Source organism: Fusarium flagelliforme (genome assembly GCF_020744385.1).
Source record: "Fusarium flagelliforme strain FIESC 12 MPI-CAGE-AA-0113 chromosome Unknown B0J16scaffold_3, whole genome shotgun sequence".
NCBI classification, from domain to species: Eukaryota; Fungi; Ascomycota; class Sordariomycetes; order Hypocreales; family Nectriaceae; genus Fusarium; species Fusarium flagelliforme.
This window is the reverse complement of record NW_025763505.1, coordinates 2,483,026-2,504,080: the sequence shown is the minus strand read 5'-3', so window position 1 is coordinate 2,504,080 and position 21,055 is coordinate 2,483,026. Positions and strand designations below refer to the sequence as shown.

The 21,055-nt window shown below is 48.9% G+C and overlaps 6 protein-coding genes across 6 annotated transcripts; 3 read left to right on the top strand and 3 right to left on the bottom strand.

Annotated features, from left to right (window-relative positions):
- Positions 1 to 659: 659 nt before the first annotated feature.
- Positions 660 to 2,216, bottom strand: B0J16DRAFT_338042 (histidine phosphatase superfamily). The gene is made up of 4 exons (XM_046127415.1): positions 2,116 to 2,216; positions 1,367 to 2,045; positions 1,198 to 1,300; positions 660 to 1,115 (listed from the first exon to the last, which is right to left on the bottom strand). Exons 1-4 carry the CDS (start codon positions 2,149 to 2,151, stop codon positions 1,037 to 1,039), a joined length of 897 nt encoding a protein of 298 aa, XP_045984705.1. The 5' UTR covers positions 2,152 to 2,216; the 3' UTR covers positions 660 to 1,036.
- Positions 2,217 to 3,130: 914 nt separating this feature from the next.
- B0J16DRAFT_318436 (uncharacterized protein) lies at positions 3,131 to 4,289 on the top strand (the record flags this gene model as incomplete). Its single annotated transcript, XM_046125446.1, has 2 exons — positions 3,131 to 3,284; positions 3,367 to 4,289. The coding sequence occupies 2 exons, from the start codon at positions 3,131 to 3,133 to the stop codon at positions 4,287 to 4,289; spliced, it is 1,077 nt and encodes a 358-aa protein (XP_045984704.1).
- A 346-nt stretch (positions 4,290 to 4,635) lies between these two features.
- Positions 4,636 to 7,017, bottom strand: B0J16DRAFT_101312 (uncharacterized protein). Its single transcript, XM_046121277.1, has one exon. It carries the CDS (start codon positions 6,818 to 6,820, stop codon positions 4,739 to 4,741), a length of 2,082 nt encoding a protein of 693 aa, XP_045984703.1. The 5' UTR covers positions 6,821 to 7,017; the 3' UTR covers positions 4,636 to 4,738.
- A 4,266-nt stretch (positions 7,018 to 11,283) lies between these two features.
- Positions 11,284 to 15,509, top strand: B0J16DRAFT_101335 (uncharacterized protein). The gene is made up of 3 exons (XM_046121278.1): positions 11,284 to 11,713; positions 11,800 to 14,903; positions 14,954 to 15,509. The coding sequence occupies exons 1-3, from the start codon at positions 11,502 to 11,504 to the stop codon at positions 15,226 to 15,228; spliced, it is 3,591 nt and encodes a 1,196-aa protein (XP_045984702.1). The 5' UTR covers positions 11,284 to 11,501; the 3' UTR covers positions 15,229 to 15,509.
- Positions 15,510 to 15,790: 281 nt separating this feature from the next.
- B0J16DRAFT_265290 (uncharacterized protein) lies at positions 15,791 to 19,157 on the bottom strand (the record flags this gene model as incomplete). Its single annotated transcript, XM_046123388.1, has 5 exons — positions 15,791 to 17,079; positions 17,127 to 17,219; positions 17,281 to 17,850; positions 17,901 to 18,521; positions 18,578 to 19,157. The coding sequence occupies 5 exons, from the start codon at positions 19,155 to 19,157 to the stop codon at positions 15,791 to 15,793; spliced, it is 3,153 nt and encodes a 1,050-aa protein (XP_045984701.1).
- A 447-nt stretch (positions 19,158 to 19,604) lies between these two features.
- On the top strand, positions 19,605 to 20,951 carry B0J16DRAFT_413211 (uncharacterized protein). Its single transcript, XM_046133363.1, has 2 exons — positions 19,605 to 20,014; positions 20,075 to 20,951. The coding sequence occupies exons 1-2, from the start codon at positions 19,708 to 19,710 to the stop codon at positions 20,674 to 20,676; spliced, it is 909 nt and encodes a 302-aa protein (XP_045984700.1). The 5' UTR covers positions 19,605 to 19,707; the 3' UTR covers positions 20,677 to 20,951.
- Positions 20,952 to 21,055: the final 104 nt, after the last annotated feature.

Here is a 21,055-nt window from a genome sequence, read left to right as displayed (position 1 = left end):
ACTAACTACCTACAGTATTCTTCCTATTGTCGTTTCCTTTTTCCTAACTCGAGCCTCTACAGTACGCACTTGCTTCTACAGTACCCGGATGACATGGGCGGTTTGGTATTTCTAACAAACCTCGTTAACGAACGCTTGCTATTTGTCAATCCAGTTTTGTTGGTTGCGTCGTCAAGGCGCTAGTCAACGGTCGAGGATCAAGGAAATTCATTCTTCTAACTCTTTCTGAGGGGAACAATTTTTCAGTTGGACAGGCTTTTCCTGGGCTGAGAGCCTCGCCCACGCTCATCAATGCCAACCACGTTTTTCCCCCAATGTGGCTAAACTCGATCGCCTCAGGGCAACAAGGGTCAGATGATGCGACATGTTCTGTCACTTCTCACTCTGAGTTTGGCCCGCATCTAGATGGGGTTGTCGAATTTTTCATGCATTCGACGTAAGGGAAATCCCTTACAATTCGATAACGTTGACATGTCACCTTTTGACTGACTCGCTGAAAAGCCGGGAAATTAGTCGCATATGAAGCCCAAAATAATGAAAAAATAATCCGTTGACTTATTTTACGTTGGCGAAATAGCTATTACAGGAGCTTGTACCCATGCTAGGGCTGCAGATCAACAGAGCTTCAGTTGCCGCATGCAGATGCAAGCAAGCAAGCAAGCTCGTTACAAGTTATCTAGTGTCAGGGGTCTAATTTAGTTGAGGACTTGCCCGGGTGCAACCTAATAGTACATTAATTCGGGAATAAACCAAAATCTCTCTCTCGTTGCCGGCAGTTCCTCACCCTTGTTATTCGTCGCATCTGGTCCTATTTCTGGTCCTTGCTTTTTGTTAGGGTGCATTCGGTTGTGATCAACTCTTTGGGTTTAGCACAAGAGTCAAGGGTAGGACACGAGCAGTTTGAGAAGTTTCAGGAATGAATTGCAGGTTCCTCGATAACCGATATTAGTGACAAGATTCTATTTGGGGTCTCGACACGTGGTTGATAGTTGAGCATTCGCGAATTGCCGACTTTAGCCATGAGCCCAGAATCAGTCTATAGCTTGGGTTCGACTTGGACATGGCCTTGCGACATTGAACCAGTCCCAGGAAATGATTCGTCGCCAGAAAATAGCCTACATTTTGAGTTAGCACAGCCCAGCATTCAAAAGGTAGCTAAACAGAAAGAGGAAGAGAAAGAGGCTATTGCCAACTCACCAGCCTCGTTCTTCTCCAGAGCTCAGGAAACTACAATCGCTGTCTAATTCGCAATGCCACTCCCGGCTGGCTTCGCTTATGGGCGATTGGGATTCGTCTGCTCCTTTGTGTTTGTCAACATTCTGCCGCCAGAGCCTGTCACTTGATATCCACTACAGAACAAACTTACCAAAGCTTGGCATTTGCGTGCCCGTGCCTGTACCTGTGCCTCGTGGATGGCGGCGGTACGTGCTTAGACCACATGTAAAAGCATGGAAATCTTCTTCTTCGACGGCTTCGGGGATACGCCCCGTGAGAACACGACCCAAGGCTATGACAACGGCTGCATGGGTACAAAGCACCACCGCACGTTTCCCCTCTGCATCACAGCGCTCGATGATGGCTTGCACGGCCGCTGCAACACGCCCATAAAGGTCCTCGATCGTTTCGCCTTTTCTGGAAGGCTTGATGGCAGATACGTAGCTATCATTGTAGGCTGGAAATAGCTCCTTGAGTCGCTTATGCGACGCTGGGATTGGATGATCGAAAGGCGCTGCTCCAAAGAACTCACCTAACCCGTGTTCTGGACAGATTGTGGCGGTCGCAGAGCCATGTTGTATTCTTGGGTCATCTTTCAATTGTTGCTGCTTGAGCTCAACAAAGGGCGTTATTGTCTGTAGGCAGCGGTAGTATGGACTAGAGTACACGGCATCGATGGGAGGATCCAAAGTCATCAGATGTTTGCCCATCTCTTTTGCTTGTGACACTCCATGAGACGTCAGAGCAGGGTCTGCGGGAATTCCTGTGGGTGACCTTATGGCAGCCGTATAGACACCAGTCAAAGGGTCAACACTCCAGCCGGACCGGAACTAGATTCAAGGCCGATCTGTCAACACCGCGAGAAGGAGGCTCCAAAGCAGGCCTGGATTGGAAACTTACTCCATGACGGGTGACGTAGATGACTTGGAGCGACATGTTTCCTATATGTACTGGTAAGGCAAGGTATAGCGAGTAATGAGGTTATCTGAAGTCTTTGCTACGGTGTTTGTTGTAGGGACTGAGCTGTATACGCTACGGGCTACAGGCTACGGGGTACGGGACTGGGAGCCTCGGGACCTCGGTGCTCGGTAGGCCACATGCCGACCAGAACGATACGGCCCCACATTCCCCCGAGAAGCCGCCTACGGATGGCCGAGACCGAGACACCGGAGCCGTTGACATCAATTGATCAAGCTTTATGAGAAGCGCAGGGCCCTTGCGTTCAGTAGCACGGGAAAATTAATAACACGCCGCTGGCATCGGAGAGATGGAGTCCGAATCTTCAACAATGCAGGAGGGGCGATCGAAATAGCGCCAGACTATTGTTTAGACTACGCTACCACCGCTTGATTTCGTCCGGTCCAATCCTGAGTCGGACATTTCAATCGGCTAAATTCCAATGACGCGAAACATAGTAATTTTGATGAAGAAATCAATATTCCCGGGCCTCGTCACGCATGGACTGCTATTGGTGGATCAAGTCCGTCGAGATTTGAATTGCTGATCTAGTTTTGAGGCTAGACAAGGGCTTCCAGTGAACTTGACGACAAAATTTGCGAATTGTAACGAAATGTATTATGATCCTTGCAGAGTTAGCTATCAACACACCCGCAAGACGAGGGAAGGTTAGGACGGCCTGCCATCATTGAGGATATTCATTTTTTCTCCTTTTTTTCATCCCTTTCCTTCACGAATTTAGAATCTTCAGATCTCCTCTAGGGTAGGTAGGTAGTAGGATCAAGGCGATCCAAGAATGGATTAGTGTGAAGATTGTGGATCAAATGGCTCACATCAGCCATAAGCCATCTCAACGGCTTACATGAGTTCCCCTGGAATCCTCAATTTGTGCATTCAAGCTTCTCGATACTATTTTCCATAAGCAGGCAATCCGTATATAAAAGCACAATCTGAAGAAATGGTTCAAGATCGTATAAGAGTTCCTCAGCTCTCAACGAACACGAGTCAACCCTTCCAGAATGGCTCAGGCTCATCAGCCATCAAGAAGAAAGTTGTTCGGCGAGATCCAGAAAAGAGACGCATGCAGAATCGCCTAGCACAGCAGATCTATAGTAAGTTAGACCAGATTAATAGGCTAACTGCCTTACTTATAATAGCCAGCCATGTGCGGTGGCTGACATGATCCATCTTCAGGGGAAAAGCAGAGAAAGCGCATACAGGAATTGGAGCGTCGTGCTGCAGAGCACGATACCGAGGTAAAAGATAGCGACAGACCCATTGAGGAAGTACACCCCGTAGGGTACAGCAGTACTACGAGGTCTACTGGAGGATTCCTTCTGGACGCTGAGACTATTGACCCATCAGACCTCTACAACGGCCATGAGACGACAGTATCACACCAATCAACCACACATGTAGAAACATGGGACTCAGATATCATATACGAGGACTTCGACAAATGGCTCATCGCAAATCCCATTTACGATGAACATACCACGCCGGCAGTATTCTTCAACTGTGGCTGCCCTACTCTTCACGTCCCCAACACCTCGATGGAGGTTCTACTCCCTGTTATCCCCAACCCATACAAGAATAACCTCCAAATAGACATCATATGCATCATCTCCGCTATGCTAGAGAACTGCCTCTCTCTTGGAATAACACGTTCCATGTACTGTGCTGAAGAGGCTGTATCGCCTTTCTTTCGAGCACACGTCCAAGAGGATCCCAGTTCGCAAGCTATCGTTGCGTCTGTTCAACGCGGCGCTCGTGGACTGCATTTTGATCTTCGTCCTACACAGACACAAATAGTTACCGACCATCATCCTTTCATTGATGCAATCCCGTTCAAGGAGGTCAGGGATAACATCATCAAGTACATGAACTCTGATGATGAGGATGAGTTCTTCCACGACTCGTTGAATCACTTGACATGCTGGGGAGGTATCAATGGTGCACATACCGGAACACCATGGGACGCGAGAAGTTGGGAGGCAACAGAAGAATTCATACAGAAGTGGTCAAACATTGTAGGGGGTGAAGAAGGCGAACTGGCAAGGAATTCGCAGTGGTGGAGGTCACTTCGGGGCGAAAGAACCATCACCGAGATAATGTGATATAAAGCATGTTTGGAGATTTGTAGTGAATGAATTGGTTCAGTATATGTGCAGTATATTTGATTGTCTATACGGGTGCGCACAATGTCGAATCATAGACTGAATAGACAAGATACACAAATCTATTGCCATCTTGGCATGACCATGTCTTTGTAAAGGAAGAATATGCCCAAATCTACCATGACGCCCTGTCAAGGAAAAAGAAAGAAAGAAATTAGTGTCCCGAATTGAACTCCTGTCCATTTACCCAAGCCCTGGACTCCGAAAGAAAGGGAGAAAAAAGTGTTTCCAATATGTTGATTCGTATATCATTCTTCTGCATTTTGGCGTGCAGTCAGTTAAACCACCAAAAGCAGTGGTGCCACCTTAGGACCTAAGGTGATTCCTTTGGTATATACCAGACTGACCAACACAGTCGCTTCTTGTGTCATTCATGTCATATCTCGGGCTTACATGACAGCGCATGAGCCCAGAGTGCGTGCCCTACGGCGACCGGTAGGACCAATGCCACCGTCCTCCTCGTCTAGATGGAGGGCTTGGGCTTCTCTGGCTCGACGCCTGCGTCTTCGGTAACCTGCGCCTGTCATGCCAGCTTCTTCGGTGGCCTGCATATAATCTGCCCACTTTCTCTCAAGACGACCGGCGGATGCCAAATCGCCGCGTAGAACCCGCTTTTGATGCTCATCTACAGTCATCTGGAAGCCGTAGAAACACTTGAGTCCGATCATCTCGGTAGGGTAGCTGACTTTCCCGGGTTGGCCTGAGACGGCCTTGACTTGTGTGTTTCGGAAAAGCACCTCACGAACACCTGTCCAGGTAACGTTTTGACAGTCGTAAACGACCATCTGAAGGCTGAGTTTCGGTCGTGTTCCGTTTTCCGTTGATCGTTGAGAACGTTTCATGACCATAGCCGCTGCCTCGGCAAGGACAAGATCGCTAACGCGGGTGTTATCGAGGTCGATGTTTCGGAGATTCGTGCAAGTTTGCATAACCGGAATCATTCCTGTGTCACCCAAGTTTTCGCAGTAGCTCAATGACAGATGTTCTATGGAAGTTGCGCAAGGAGCCTTGGCAAGGTGCTCTGATAGGATTGAGTTTGTGAGGTTCTCAAGGTCCTCGAGTTCGAGATGTGTTAGTCGAGGAGTAGATGCTAGAATAGATTCGAGAGCATCGTCGTTCAGCAGCTTGCAGCCGGATAGCTGAAGGCCCTCAAGGTCCGGCACCAAGTGACCTATCGTCTTTACGCCTGCATCTGTAAGTTGGGTACATCGGCTAAGATCCAGGTGTCGAAGCTTTCGGGCAGGAACAATGGGTCGATCGGTCAAGATATCGATTTCAGGCTCAACACCTTGCATCATGATTTTGAGAGCCTCGTCATTAAGCTCGGCACAACCGCTCAGAACCAACCTCTCCAGATTGTTTGTCTTGAAGATGGCTTCAGCAGTCTCAACGTTGTCGAAACCTCCAACCTCTCCAGCACGGAGATCCCTCAATTTCGGGCAAGCCTCAACCACCGCCTTGACACCTCTGGCATCAACCTTGCCGCACCATGAAATATTGAAAGATTCAAGTTGATGGCACGATTCAGCAATGATCTTACATGATGTGTTGGAGACTGCGGTTAGCCCAGTGAGATTAAGACTGACAAGCTTTTCGTTGTTTCGCAACAAGCTATGCAGTGTGCTCTTCTGGAAGTTCTGGCAGCCCTCCAAAGTCGCATCCATAAGGTTCTTGCATGCCTTCACAATAACCTCGGTGCGCTTGTAGTGCTCGACCTGTACACAACCTCGTAGGTTGAGGTCCTTGATGAAAGGACCTGCCGCAATAATGATTCTGGCGAGTGACTCGGCAGGAATTTCGCGATAGAATTCCGAGGCATCAAGAGACGTCCACAATTGACCATCAAAACAAGTCTTGTAAAAGGCCTTGGAGACTCGAGATGCCTGGACGAGCTCCTTGGGCTGGAAGAATGAGAAAATGTGAATCTGAAGTTCATTGGGCATCTTTTCCCAGAAGCGGAATGGAGGCTTCTGGATAGGCTTAACACCCGGACGAACTCGAAGCTGAACATCCTGCTTAGATCGGAACTCGGATGGAAGAGGCGCGGTAATTGGAGTTGTAATTGGGGTGGAATTCTCGATTTTGCGAACAGCCAATTCGCTATCGGGAGTTTCGAATGGGAATTCTCCCGATGACTGAGGACTTGAACCTGATGTGCTGGGCAGACCAAGAGGCGAAGGCTGTGGGGTTGATGAACGGGCGCTGTAAGGAGTCTGAGACTGGGGTGGTCCAGTGGCCGCAAGACTAACACACGAAAGGGTGCTTCTCGTGCTATAGGGACTTCCACGGCTGCCAACGGATTTGGAGCGGCGTAAGCCACTCAATGAGGGTGTTGACGATATACGCTGGATTCTCTGAATAAGACGGTGTCGGCTCTTACCCTTGACGGGCATGTCCGGTGCTGGCGGAGTGGATACGCCCTCTGGGACCGGGCTCGGGGCGCCGGAAGACGAGACCTCGTAAACGTTCATGGTAAATAGTCCTCAATTGAGTTCGAGAGGGGTTTTTGGTGCTGATATCGGTCGAGAGCTTGAGATATGGGATCTCACAGCTACAATATTCTCGAGGCAACCAGGACAAGATTCTTCGATAGGAATTGTACAGTACTGTAAGCGTCCGTCGGTCGGTCGATGGTGGGGGTTGGAGGGTGGTCGCTAGCAGAGCAGCAGGGGACAATGCAGGGTCTTGGTCTTATTTCATCGCTAGCGAAGGATTGGAGTCGATATTGGTGTTGAGTAGGTATGGGCAGAACAGATAAAAGAAACAAGATGAATGCAAGATCGATGGAGGAAAGGAAACAAAGATAAAAGAAACCTCGTCCAAAATATCGCCAAGGGAGAAAGTAAGAGAAAAAAAAGGTCCAGTGTTAAGGTCGCCCGCTCGTTTTTTCTGGAGGGAAACCGAGGAGATCAGCAGACGACGGGGGACTCGGCGAGGGTGGTGGGGGGTGGTCAGCGGGGCCGTTTCGTCGTACAGTAAGTACAGTCCAGTAGGTATCTAATTCGTGTAGATACCGGGCAGTATGTACTTTGATTTGGGGGCTGGTATAAACGAGGTTCAAATAGATGGGATTGTACAAGTACAGTATCGAATTTCCTGTATGTAGTTGTTGAAGAAGAGGGCACATGCCCATCAAGAAGTGAACATGACCTTGAAGTGATGACCAGAAGAGAGAGGAACAGAAAGACAAGAGATCAACTCAATATGAGGGGATAAGAATGAGGCTTTTTGTTTGTTAGACACTCGCTCGCTCTAGAACATAATCCATCAACCCAATAGTAACTTCCAAGACTGTCTAGATCCCTCAGAATTTCGTGTACCTTGCCGAATTGCAGTTGGAGGACCAGACCTAGGAGGACCCTTGGTTCCCGACTTCTGGGCGGATTCTGGGGCTATCGCTCACTAGTCCCCCCACTGTTTTTCTTATCGTGCGGGCTGCGGCGGGGGGGGATCGGCTTTACGCGACTGTTTCTGGTGGCCCGGATGGCGAATCTCTTGTATCGGCTTGATAGTTCACCTTGTAGCGCTTCGGCGAATCCTGGCTGGAATGGGACTTTATACAGCATCGCGGGATACACGAGGCGAGGACAAATCTACTAAGCTAGGCTCAGCTCAGCCCGGATTCTGAAGCCCAATAATCCAACGGGACGGTGATCCGGAAGCCAATCAGTGGCACAGCTTTAGCCAGATGCTCCGGCTTTGGCTCTGTCTTTCTCTCTGAAAGGATTGGATGTCAGACTGCACCTTTCCCTGGCGGCCTGGGTACAGTAGGCACTGTCCAGTTTCTTTTTCTATCGGCCTCTCTTCAGGGGCTTTTTGAGGGGTCCTGTTGGTGAGCAGCTCTCCCCACCCCTCCACTCGCTCTCCTCCATCCACCATCCATTCATGCATCTTACCCGAGCCATCCAAACCCGGGGAGGAGGTCCAAGTCAGTTTCTCGTGTCCGCGTGGCACTTTTTTATATCTCTCACGCTGAGGCTGTTTTACCAACTATAAACAGCATTTAATACCTTTTGGTTGTTTCTGATAAGACACCAGAGTGTAGGTCTCTCTCTCCTGAATGACTACCGTCAGAAAGTGGGCTCGCTCAACCTGATCAACCGAGGCATCCGCGTCCATTGTAAAGACCATTACTACTGCAAATGGTTACCAGCCGTTGCTTCAACCAGATGGCACCACAGACTCAGGGACCTTGCCTCCGACTACTGCACGTCGACCTGTACCAACGCACGATTCAAAATCCGTCCCTGACTCAAGGGTCCATGGCTTGAGGCTGGGCCAACCATGGGGAGACAACCTGACAACTTTCTCCGCATCCATGTTATGTACCTACAGTACAGTGCTGTACAGTACTGTACGGTCAGTTTTTAACTTCAAGGAACTAAACTTCTGGAAGGCGGTCAGAACCCCGTCTGGCCACTGATGAGGGGAATATTCGCTGATCTCAACAAATCAGTATAGTAGCACCGACTTAATATTAGCCTATGGGTTGTCTCTTCTCATTAACTCTTCGGTTTGTCTGCTCTACGCCTCTCGTCTTGGTTCCTTCCTCTTTCAATCTCGACTGTAAGCAGCTTTGGGAAACCCTGGGGAAGACCCCACTGAAATGGAAGGATGGAAGGATGCCCCTCACCCTTCCAAGACTTGAAAGCAGATAACCCCGCCTTCTATGTTCGGGCGATAACAGCCCGATTCGATTATCCTTATCGCTCTGGATGATTTGGAGGTTCTCGGGTGAGGCTTCCATTGATACATCGACGAAAGACATTCAACATAACAGCCATTTCAAAATGTATGGCGAAACCTGTCGCTTGAATCGTTCATGTGTCTCGTGCTAGGGCTGGAAATGCACTACTGGGATCACCAGACATCATTCCATGGGTTTCATGTTCATCTCAGGCAGCTTCTCAGCGACCATATGATCATCTATCGCCCAATGGATTAGATGCCAGGGCTATTGTCACATTGCTGCTATCTTTTTATATATTTATCAGTTATGTATACAGTAGAGAATCAAAGACTAGGTACCCATACCATCGCTGGTTCATGTCGCGTGGTCACATAATAATTTGACCTTGTCTGGTTGAGAGACATGACAGAGGTCTGAGCTGTTGGGGTGATCGTCTGACTCGGTTGGTCACACTTCGACTTATAGAAATGGAGAATGGCCAGTCCCATACCAGCGGTCAATACCCGACGAGGAGAACTCGTGCGCTGCATTCAAGTCGGGTTTCCACAGGCAGTTATTCTGTTCTGATACTGGATTTGTCGTATTTACGTTTATGTAAGTGGTAATTGGCGAGTCTGCCGGTTCATTGTCACTACAGATCTGTGAATCTTGAGTCTTATAAGAGCAGGGATATCGGGTAAACAATCACTCGGGCTATTTGCTTGTTTTCCAACTGCCATCTTGTCGTTTGCCGTTCTTGATTTGTATCCGTCTTTCTTGGTGGACGAATAATGGGACCCTAACCCTACGAAAGAGGCTCACAGGTTCTTGGCAATGAATGTTACTCGGGCAAAGTTATTGGTAGGAAATATTTATGGCTCGATGAGCTATTTCCTCCACGATCTACTGCACGTGGGGTATTGTAGGTACAGCAGCATAATATTTCTCACAATTGGATTTGTTAACTTTTGTACAATCAAATTGATGCATTTTGTTTCCCCTGTTACACTCTGCACTGTAGTGTAGCATAGTTGTAGTTGGCTGAGAGGTATACCATCCATTGTATATCTACTCAACCCTGCGTCAAATAAGCTATCAGCATTGATTTTTAAACTTTTTGAGTGCATGAAATCTAAGTTTCAAGTTACTATGGGTAACAAGGGGTAATGCCTTGGTTCTGGGAAACGGGCAGCTTTCTTGATTCACATGCTTCTTGTTTTGTTGAGCCATTCTTGGAGAAGCATCATGTACATTAGTACTGTACTGTATTGTACTGTACTTTACTTGTGTTGATAGAGAACGGCCATCGGCGTGGCGTCGATCTTTTAACTGTTCGATGATAGCGATTGGCAAGTCGCATGCAGAGTTTCAGTTGATCCGCAGCTGAGGAATTAATTGTCGCAAGCAAGCGAGTACCTAATTATTGGAAGCCAAGATCTTGTATGTTTACAGCTCAGGTCTCGCCCGACTTGGACAAATAACTGTGAATTGTGAAACAATTAAAAACAGTACATACGTACATACAGTAAAATGCCAAAAAGACCTTGACAAGTTTGGATCTCATCTGACATCGGGTTGTGCGGAAACAGAAAACGGCTGCGTCATTTGCCTCGTCAGACCAGGTTCAATGATGGGTGCAAATGGCTTACAACGGCTGGGCTTAACTCAACGTGCTAGGCAGTACCTACTACCTATCCAATGCATCTTTGGGGGATCCCTGGGAGCAGGTAGTGGCTACGATTCAATCTGAGCCAATCAGGTTATCTAATGACTTCACAAGTCTTGAGAACAGCCTATGATAGCGGCTCAAATCCTCTTCGGAGTCTCCATACATGATTAGGTCGGGTGCCTTCAACATCCGTACGTTCGTTCTTTATTAGGTACTTTACTCGATGAAGGTTGACAATCAAAAGTTCGCGAGGGCATTTTATTTTCTCCTGTCGCAAATGCCTTGGGCATCTGTTTCGCAAACTTCAATATTTCTACACTTACACGATTACCCGTTCCCTTCATAAGTACACATACTTGGCATCCCACACGACTCATAGCAACTGTTTCCTTTGTGATTCAGGTCACAAGCCAAGACACAGCCCTGCAAAAACGCCCCCATCCTCGACAGTCTCAATCGTCACCCTTCGACTCTCAACCCTAGAATATCGACGACTCGACATTTATTCCTACATACCTTGGCTATCCACCAGTCTTTTTTGGATAATACTACAACACGCGATCCCCTTTCGCGGTAACGGCTGGTTTCAATTTTCATTCAACTTTAGGCAATCGAGGCAACCGAGATTTCCTGCTTGACCCCGCCATCCTCAGAGCAGGCCTCTCGCAGCCCTTCCTTCACGACTTGATCCGTGGTTTCGGCCTTCCCTTGGCCGACTCCAACTATGCTACAGATGCATGGCGGAAACAATGATCATGGTATTACTTTCCACAATCCGGCACTACTCTTGACCTGGCTTTGCCGGTGACTAACCATGATGTTTAATGTAGGAGCTGAAAATCGCACGGGAGATGATGAACGCGGACGCGAGAAGTTCCCGATGGCTCTCTCCTTGCCAAAGAACCGTAGTACAGGAAATTTGGCAGCCGCTCGAAACTCATCGACCACGGATCGAAGTAGAGCACGAATGTCCCTGGATGCATCCGCAGCGGCGGCAGCAGCCGCTGACCTTGAAGCTATCGCCAGGTATGTCAAGCGGGATCATGCGTCACTCAACCCAGAAGTGGCGTCCAACCTCTGCTGGCGATTGCTGACCACCACATCATCTACAGGTCTCCCATCATGACCGATCACGAGCATGGCTTAGGCCTTTCCGGCCTTCGACGAATAAGACAACAACGCCCACCATCGAGAAACCCAACACTACCAGGATCTCGAGCCTCTTCGCGAAGCCCCTCTGTTGCCGCCTTATCTCGGTCAACCTCGATGAGTGCTATGGCCGCCAGCGCAGGCAGCTTATCATTAACAGGCGGCCCTGCAACTCCAAGTTTCGCTGACGATCTCTCCCGCTTTCCATCCGAATCTTTACATTCTTTCTCGTTTGCCAATCAATCCGAAGACTTCTTGCATAACCGACAAAATGTTCTCAAGCGATCCATTGAGTTCATGAAGGACCATATGGGACTTCCGATCAGCTCGTCACAGGCTGCTCTTGCGAGTGCCCAGGCGAGGGTAAGCGGCGATGTAGAGACCCAGAATATGCTCGACCTACTGGCTCAAGCACAACTCATCAGAGCCGGAAATTTGCCAAATCCTGACGACGATTACACCCCAGCTCCTTTAACCGGCCCTGCGGAGGTTTCTCAGGAAAATGTCTTCGACAAAAACTTCAATCCTCGAACATCCAGCACAGACTTGATGAGCCCTCGCCAAACGTCCCCACCTCCTCGACGGTCAAGAGTTGAAACAACAAGAAGATCTAACCACCTCGAACCAGTGACTCACGAGGCTGCTCATAAGTCAGATCAGTCATCGGCACCGGCAAACGAGAATGAAAGCATGGATGGGAAATCGGCACCCGTTCGGCCGAAGTTGACCTTGAAGCGAACCATGACGGATATCACAGCGGTTTCAGCTCAAGATAAGTTGATGGACACAGTGTCACAGCCATTCTTGACAGGACAGCCTATCTATCAAGAACCGCTGAACTCTCCATCTTTGGCGCAACTTCCCAGTGCTACAGCAGCCAACTTCCCCACCCAGTTAGGCCCTTCTGTACACGGTCACACAAATCGCTGGGTACCCGCTGCCCAAGCAATCTTCACGACAGAAGTAAAGCCCCCGTGGACTATCATCGCAGCCAACGATCTTGCTTGTTTGGTTTTCGGCGTGACCAAGGCTGAGGTGCGCAAGATGGGTATTTTGGAGGTTGTTCAGGAAGAGAGGAGATCGTGGCTAGAGCGAAAGCTTTTAAAACAGTCGGACGACGAGTACAGCGAAGGGCAGACGTCTTCTGGACCAAGTACGCCTGCTGCTTCAGCGGCGTCGGCTTTGCTCAACGGTAGATCTGGAATAACAGCCCAGCTACTGAGCAAGCCCAATTCGAGGACTCAACCACGAAACTATACGCAAAGGCGTGCACAAACTGTTCACAGCGGCGACCCCAACCCTCCAAAGGTGGGAGCTGGTGGTCACGGCCATAGCCAAACTAATTCGTCTAGAGGCGTACTACTGTGCGGTGATGTTGTCCCAATTCAAAAGCGTAACGGTGCGACCGGTTCAGCAAGTCTCTGGGTGAAGGAAAAGAAGGTCGGCCTGATCTGGGTCTTGGAAGAAATCCATGAAGATGTTGCTTACATCACACTGGACGAAGAAGGGATCGTGCAAAAAGTTTCCGGGTCTACTAACCCTATCTGGGGATTCGAGTCAATCCCCCCTGGGTTCGATATCGCGAGACTTATTCCACGGATCCCTCGCCAAGGTATCGATCCCAACACGGGAGAAATCGACTTCGCCCAAGCGACAAGACGAAGATATTTTACTTGTCCCCATTCACCACAAGTCAACATTCCTTGCACGGTCGAGCAAACTCGTGGCAAGCTTGAGCTTCGTATATCGACCTTCCCTCATATGGCTGGTATCATTGTAGTTGAGCCCGAGTCCCTTAAGATCCGAAGCTCAAACTCGGCCTTTTGCGGTGCACTCTTTGGATTTGAAAAGGCCGATGGTATGTCGATCAATGCTTTGATCCCAGAGTTTGACAGCATTCTCGAGTCGTTGATAGATGAGGATGGCATTCAGCTCCTTGATGGTATGGTTGTTCCTGAGCATCGTTTCAGGAAGGCATCAGCGTTCCTTGCACTGAAAGAGAACAGACCCGATGCTGCGTCGGCTTTCCTCCACCCTGCTGGATTGAGCGCGAAGCACCGCGACGGGTCCGACCTGAAAGTCGATGTCCAGATGCGCGTAGTCAAGAGTGAAAAGAAAACCCTTGTGGTGAACGAAACTGTTGCTGAAGGCAGTGATGAGGACAACGCCACCGGTGATGGAGACGCAACATTCGAAGTGACTCATTCAGAAATAGTGTATGCTTTGTGGGTTACATACTCACGCCATCTTCATGGCACCCAGCCTCATCTCAAACTCGAGAGTCCTACTCCCGGAGCCCGCACACCCCTCCACCAACCGTCGCCGGGTCAGACTCCAGCTCATACACCCTTGGAAATTGCCTCGGATGACGAGTCACCTCGAAAGAACATGCTAGTCGCTGCAAGCTCGCTATCCAAGCATTTGAAAGACGCTGCTATGAATGCTGCTGCCAAGATCACCGGCCAGCAAACAAAGCCTAAGCCCGAGGAGGCGCCCCCAGTACCAAAGGTTGTCGAACCTCCACATAAGAAAACAATTAACGACTATACGATACTTGAGGAAATGGGCCAAGGTGCGTACGGTCAAGTGAAGCTAGCCCGGCATAAGGAGTCGGGCAAGAAGATCGTGCTCAAGTACGTCACCAAGCGCCGCATTCTCGTGGACACCTGGACGAGGGACAGGAAACTGGGTACTGTTCCTCTGGAAGTTCATGTCCTGGAGTACCTTCGCAAGCCTGAGCTACGTCACCCCAACATTGTTGAGATGCAGGGCTTCTTTGAAGACGACGTGAACTATTATATTGAGATGATTCCTCATGGATTGCCTGGCATGGACTTGTTCGATTACATCGAGCTGAGAACCAACATGGATGAGGCCGAGTGCTGCAGCATCTTCGTCCAAGTCGCAAACGCTATTCACCACCTACACACCAAAGCCAAGGTGGTCCACCGCGATATCAAGGATGAGAACGTGATCCTTGACGGGGAAGGCAACATCAAACTTATCGATTTTGGAAGTGCTGCATATATCAAAAGCGGACCCTTTGATGTTTTCGTTGGAACAATTGGTATGACCCCTGACTTGATTTGATTGAGTAATGTGCTAACTTTTATCTAGATTATGCCGCCCCCGAAGTTCTCGCTGGCAAGCCTTATCGGGGCATGGAGCAAGATGTATGGGCCCTGGGTATCCTTCTCTACACCATCATCTACAAGGAGAATCCTTTCTACAGCGTTGACGAGATCATGGACCGCGACCTGCGAATACCTTATATCCTAAGCGAAGAAAGCATTGACCTCATTCGCTGCATGCTGGATCGTGATGTCGCCAAACGCTACGACATCAACCAGGTATTAGAACACCCTTGGTGTCAGCTTGCAAACGATGCATGAGGCTACAGCTTTACCCATTCTCAGAACACGATATATAAGAGATGTCGATAACCAAACATTCTGATGCACTACTTGACGATTTACTATGGCTACAATACCCTTGTGGACAAAGCGACCTCATTATTCTCCATTTTTGTCTTATACGCGTTAGATGCGATTGACGTGGAATAACCTGAACGAAGATAGAAGAGAACACACGATACCTGCTCCAACACTAGGTGCAACGCCGGAAAGGCTAGTATGAACTTTTTTCTTTTTAACGAACTACTCCGGCACGGAGGATACAACGACCAGATTTCCAAAGAGCGTGAAGGATATGGATTGGGCACACTGGCGGGAGTTGTTTTTGAACTGTTGATTTTGGTGAAATTGCGATAGAAAGAAAAGAAATGTAGGATATAAGGCATCCTCAGTTCCAGAAGCAATTGAAGATAGAGATTACCAATATTCAAAATGTATATACACCACTATGGATATTTCTGAGAATGAAATCCTCGGTGAGATTTTCGTCTTTGAAGCAGATCTATGTAGTAGTACCCAAGTGAATGCTCCTGTACATGTTCTAACGATAATTCAACTCGGGATTAGCCCTGAAATTGCACCGGCATCGGCACTCGGGCACCGGACACTCGGCATGTCTAGCAAACCATTGCCGAGCATGGTCGAGGTGCAAAACATGTTCGCAGCGAAGACAGAACGTTGGGAACTGTCCGGCCATCTTGGCTTCACTTTTCTCCTCCGGCTTGTCAGAGCGCGGCACACCGACAATCTCAAGACACACTACACATCTTGGAAGGTGTCTACCACAGTTGGGGCAGCTTACGCCTGCGTTGATGCTCGTCGCGAGTAGCGGGTTACGAGACTCGAGGGCTGATGCTGCTTGTGCAGCAGGGCCACCTCCAAGATGGGGAGGGTGGCTGGCATTATTTGCAAGGGATGTCTCGGCGTCACAGAAAACGCAGCGGAGGGCGATCTGGCGAGAAGGTGGCTTGAGTTTAGGGATTCCATCGCGTTTGGAACGTTTCGTAGACTCGACGTCGAATTTTGTACGCTGGAAGAAAAGTTTGTGACGTTGAAGATGGGCTCGGTATGCGTTGCGCCACGCCCGGCAGCGTATATCGTCGATATAGCGAGGTGCACATATAGACAGGACTAATGTTGCTGTTTGGACATCATGGAACTTTTGTATGTAACGAGCAAATATGTCGACCATGGGTTCTGTAATACCGGTAAGGACAATGCCTTCTATGTCTCCATCTGCTATCGCCAGATCAATCTGCTCGTTGAGCCATTTGGTGAGATGATCATCATCGAAATTGCGTATAGCGATATACACGCGATCTGATAAGGGGAGAGAAAGTTGGCCGGCTATAGCCGTCCAATCGCCAGTTGCAATGAGTGATGAGATAGCTCGCAAATAGGGGTCAGTCTTTGAGGCGACTGCTTCGTCAAAATCAAGCTGTTCTTTGGCCAGTGTACTATCCCCACCGCCCATGAGCTGTAGAGCTAGGGACACAAACAACAGTTCTGGATGTGCGGTGCTGGCTTTCTTGAGGATCTGAATAGCTTCTTTGTGGTCACCTGTGAACAAAGCTCGAGCAGCCGCCATGGTATGAATGGTGGTAGGATACTCTGGATCTGCCTTGCGGTTGCGGCCATTGGGATCATGCTTTTCTGAATCGCCCCAACCTGACACATCGAGGCAGAGCTGACGAAGGGCGGGCCACTTAGTAGCCGCTCCATTGAATTTAGGAAGATGCTGCTTCTTGCAGAAATTCGCAATACTGCGCTCCCACGTCGAACGGTCAGGAGGTGCAGTGCCAGGGGGTAAACGAGTGGAAGGATCCCGACCTGTATTGAAGTCAGCCGATGCTCTTGAAATAACACGATGTACTTACCGAGATTGTTGGTCCATATTGAATGGACTCCCAGGTAGCTCATGTCAATATTGGAAAGAATCATGCCTCCATCGTCGGCGAAATGCTCAGCACCTAAGATTGGTGAGCTCCTACTACAACAGTTGTCTCGTTCCATGTTCCTGAATTTACTTACTGGCAACCCAGTCCCACACATACTTGACCCAAGGGTCATCCGCTACAATATCTCTGTTTGCCACAGGATCAAAGAGATATTTCTCTTTGGCACGTAACAGCATTGCGTGATCAAGCACGCTCTGTGCTTCTCTGGGCAGACCTTCAGCCTCAGCGAGTGAAGCTAACAAGGCATCGTGGATCTCTCGGCAAGACCCTAAACTGTCTGAAGCCAAAGACATCTCGCTCGTTTCACTTTGCACGATCTTGGTATCGCCAGCACGGGGCTTGATGCCTTTGGGTGCTTGAAACTCATCTCTAACAAATGCACGGAGGGCTCTAATTTTAGGTGCCACTGAAGACGCTTTGTGGAAGGCTTCAGGTAATGGTCTTGACGTGGCTCCGACGTCCTCTATCACAACTGAAGATATACTGTTCGCCTTTAGTGCCGCTTCTGTGTCTACCCGAATACTTGCGCTATCTGACCCGAAAAGAGGTACATCCGATAGCGCTTCTTCGATGAGTAGGGGCCCTAGAATATCAGGAGCCTGCGAGGACTCGAACTGCATTATGCTTCGATACGGGGCTCCCTCTATATGTGATTAGATCGAACAAATGTTTGGAAGATTTGATCCAATTTACCTTCAAGCCCACGATGTGGTGATTTCCATGGCACGAGCTTGTAGACATGGTCCGAAGTCTGCGATGGCTGTTCCAGAATCTCAAAGTTCCCATTTGCTCGTAGAACAAGTAATCGTGGACGTAGTACCGGTGAGCTCAATGTGACCCAGTCAAAAGCAACAATGCGGTCGTTCTTTCTTGAGGTTTCAACATAGGAGACGTCCATCTCGTACGACTTTTGGACTTGCAGAAGCTCTGGATTACTTGAACCGGAAGACGGGGCTTCTTTGTTAGTGTTCAAGACCTTTAGCTGCCCAGTACGAGATAGGACAGCAAGTAAGCCGCGGTGGTCACGACAGTAACGAAGAGAGCGGACTAAAGAATATTTTCCTTCTGCCAAGAAGGGGTCGGAGTCAGTCTCAATTACTCGATCGAGACGCAATGCTCCACCCCATGGCAGTTCGTCTTCCTCGATTGCTTGCATGTACGCATGGGAAGCCACAGGGCGTGTTGTGGCTCTCCGATCCCATATCATTACACCAGGATGATCGAGTGCGGATGAAGCAAAGTAATTCTGATCAGCATAGTCGATTGTGAGGTTATTGTTACACTTGGTCTGGAATGTCACAATGCTTCCAGGATCTATGGGAGGATATCTAGGTCAGTTTGCTCAAAGGGTAGCTGATTCTAAGGCTTACCGCGAAGATCATGTATTCGGAGGCCTTGGGCCTTGATACCAACCACAAGAGTTTGAGGGCTATCCTCGAAGAACTTGATACTCGACACAGAAACGCTGGGCTCTAGACGATGTTTTGGGTCTGCGATATTAGTTGCGTCTGAAGGAAAGCCTTTCGTGTTCTTGTCTATTGAAGACAGTCGGCTAACGTCCCAGATGTGAAGACATTGGTCCATTCGGACTCTGTCAAGGCCCACCGCTAACAAGCCTGTAGTATTGAACGCAACGGCCTGGCATGTGCGGGACATTTTGAGGCCCAGCTCAACATATGCATTGGAACCATCGTCAATCCTGAGCAAGTTTACGATGCCACTTCCAGTGCCAACAGCTAGAAGGCCGGGGTTAGTCGGTGACCAGTCGTAAGTCGTGAGAGGGGGGAAGTCGTCGTGGCGAGTAAGCTTTTGGTAATCGAACCGTCCCGCTCTTGCATGACCAGTCGGTTCATAAACTTGAACCACGCGATGCTGAAGGTTGATATGAATGAAGTTGTCATAAGAAGGGTTGGACGACCATTTGACGAGTCCTGGCTCGGGGCGATCCATGGCGGAGGAGGATTAGCCCGAAGGCGTGCTTCATTCAAGAATTTAGAATATTCCAATTGTTCCGTTCAGAGCAGCATTTAGACAAGAGAAGTTCGATACAACTCAGAACAGAGTTGAGACAGAGTTATTAAGTCACGTAAGATAGCTCTGAATCCGAATCTGAGTCTGAGTCAGAACTTGGAAGTAGCTCGACAGGTAAGCGTAGTCAATTCGCGATTTCGAGGATTCCTGTCGATGTCATTAAATCAAGAGTCTGTTGAATTGTTTGGTATCGGATGAATGGTGTTGAGCTTAGATGGATCGAGCTTCTAGGAATGGACAATAGACCTTCCCCACACAATGGAAGGAACACAACGCTAATCCAAAATTGGAGGCAGTCGATAAGATAAGGTGCCGCTACCTGCATCAAAGTCCCCGCCAGTAAAAAAAAAAGTTGACCATTTCCAAGTCTCTTTATTATATTCAGTCAGTCATTTTGTCGCTTTTCTCTTCGGGCGTATAACCCGCATAGTCTTCGCAAACACAATCAGGATATCTTATCCGAACTACAATGGCGCAAAAGCGAGAGCATTCAGAGATTGGCTCGCCTGAGCCTCGAGATCGAGCATCATTCAATGGCGCCAAGAAGCGCAAGCAGAGCAAGTCGAAGCACCGGCCGAACGAAGGGACTTCAACGTGGGCCAAGAAGCGAACGCGAACCATTGAGCGACTCCTCAACCGAAACCAAGAACTACCCGCCAATGTTCGCAACGATCTCGAGCGAGAGCTGGGCGCCCTCAAGGCTACAGTTGATGACAAGAGCTTCCAAAAGCTACGAAGTGCCATGATCTCGAAATATCACATGGTTCGCTTTTTTGGTACGATTATTTCTAGTCCTATGTCGGGTGTGAAGGAAAAGGCTAACCTGCTGTGCGTAGAGCGAAAGAAGGCGTCGAGATTAGCGAGGCAGCTGCGCAAGAAGATTGACCAGACCGAATCGACAGAAACAGAGGAGCTCGAGGAGTTGAAGCGCGACCTCCATATTGCTGAAGTGGACGAGGCATACACTCAGCACTTTCCCCACGCCGAGCCCTATATCAGTCTTTACACAAACGCCAAATCGGAGAAGCAAGAGGAAGAGAAGGATGACGACAAGCTTGACTACACACCCCTTAAGCAGAGAGGCCTGTTGCACACAGAGAGGCCGCCAATTTGGTCGGAAGTTGAGCAAGCGATGAAAGATGGATTTCACGCGCTGCGAAATATAAGGGAGAGACGGCCGGCTGAGGTTACGGAACCGACCAAACCCGAGCGCAACCAAAACAAGGCCAATGCATCGACAAACAAAGACAAGACTGTGCCAGTTGCGAAGGCGCAGCCCAAGAAGGAGACCAAGCCTACTCCTTACACCAAGGGTAAGCCAGGGGCTGCTCCCAAGAATCGAAGAGAGCGCCGACTTGCAGAACGCCAGGGCGCACAGCCTGTTGTGACGAACGATGATGATGATAGTGATGAGGGTGGTTTCTTTGAAGAGGATTAATAACTTCTGGTATAATATGAAAAAGAAGAGTCGAGCCGATTGCAGGGGCGTGGAAATGATTTTTACATATTGCATTCACAGTTGTTGGTAGATACCCTGTGAGACCGGCGGGTCGCATATGTTGCGTTTGCGCCTGTCTACAACCAACACATAAATCAAGCGTTGTCAAGTTCTCAGCTGGATTTCGTACATTCATGTCAAAAGTGTAACAACCGCGCATGAGAGATCTAGACCAGACTACATGCACAGATTCTACCTAATAGGTACACTCCTAGAATACGGATTGCGACCAAGAGCGTCAAAATAAAGTAGTCTAAATGCAACTCTAGACTAGCATACAGTGGCCCAAATATTTTGTCTGCTCTCTTGTGGAGGCCCT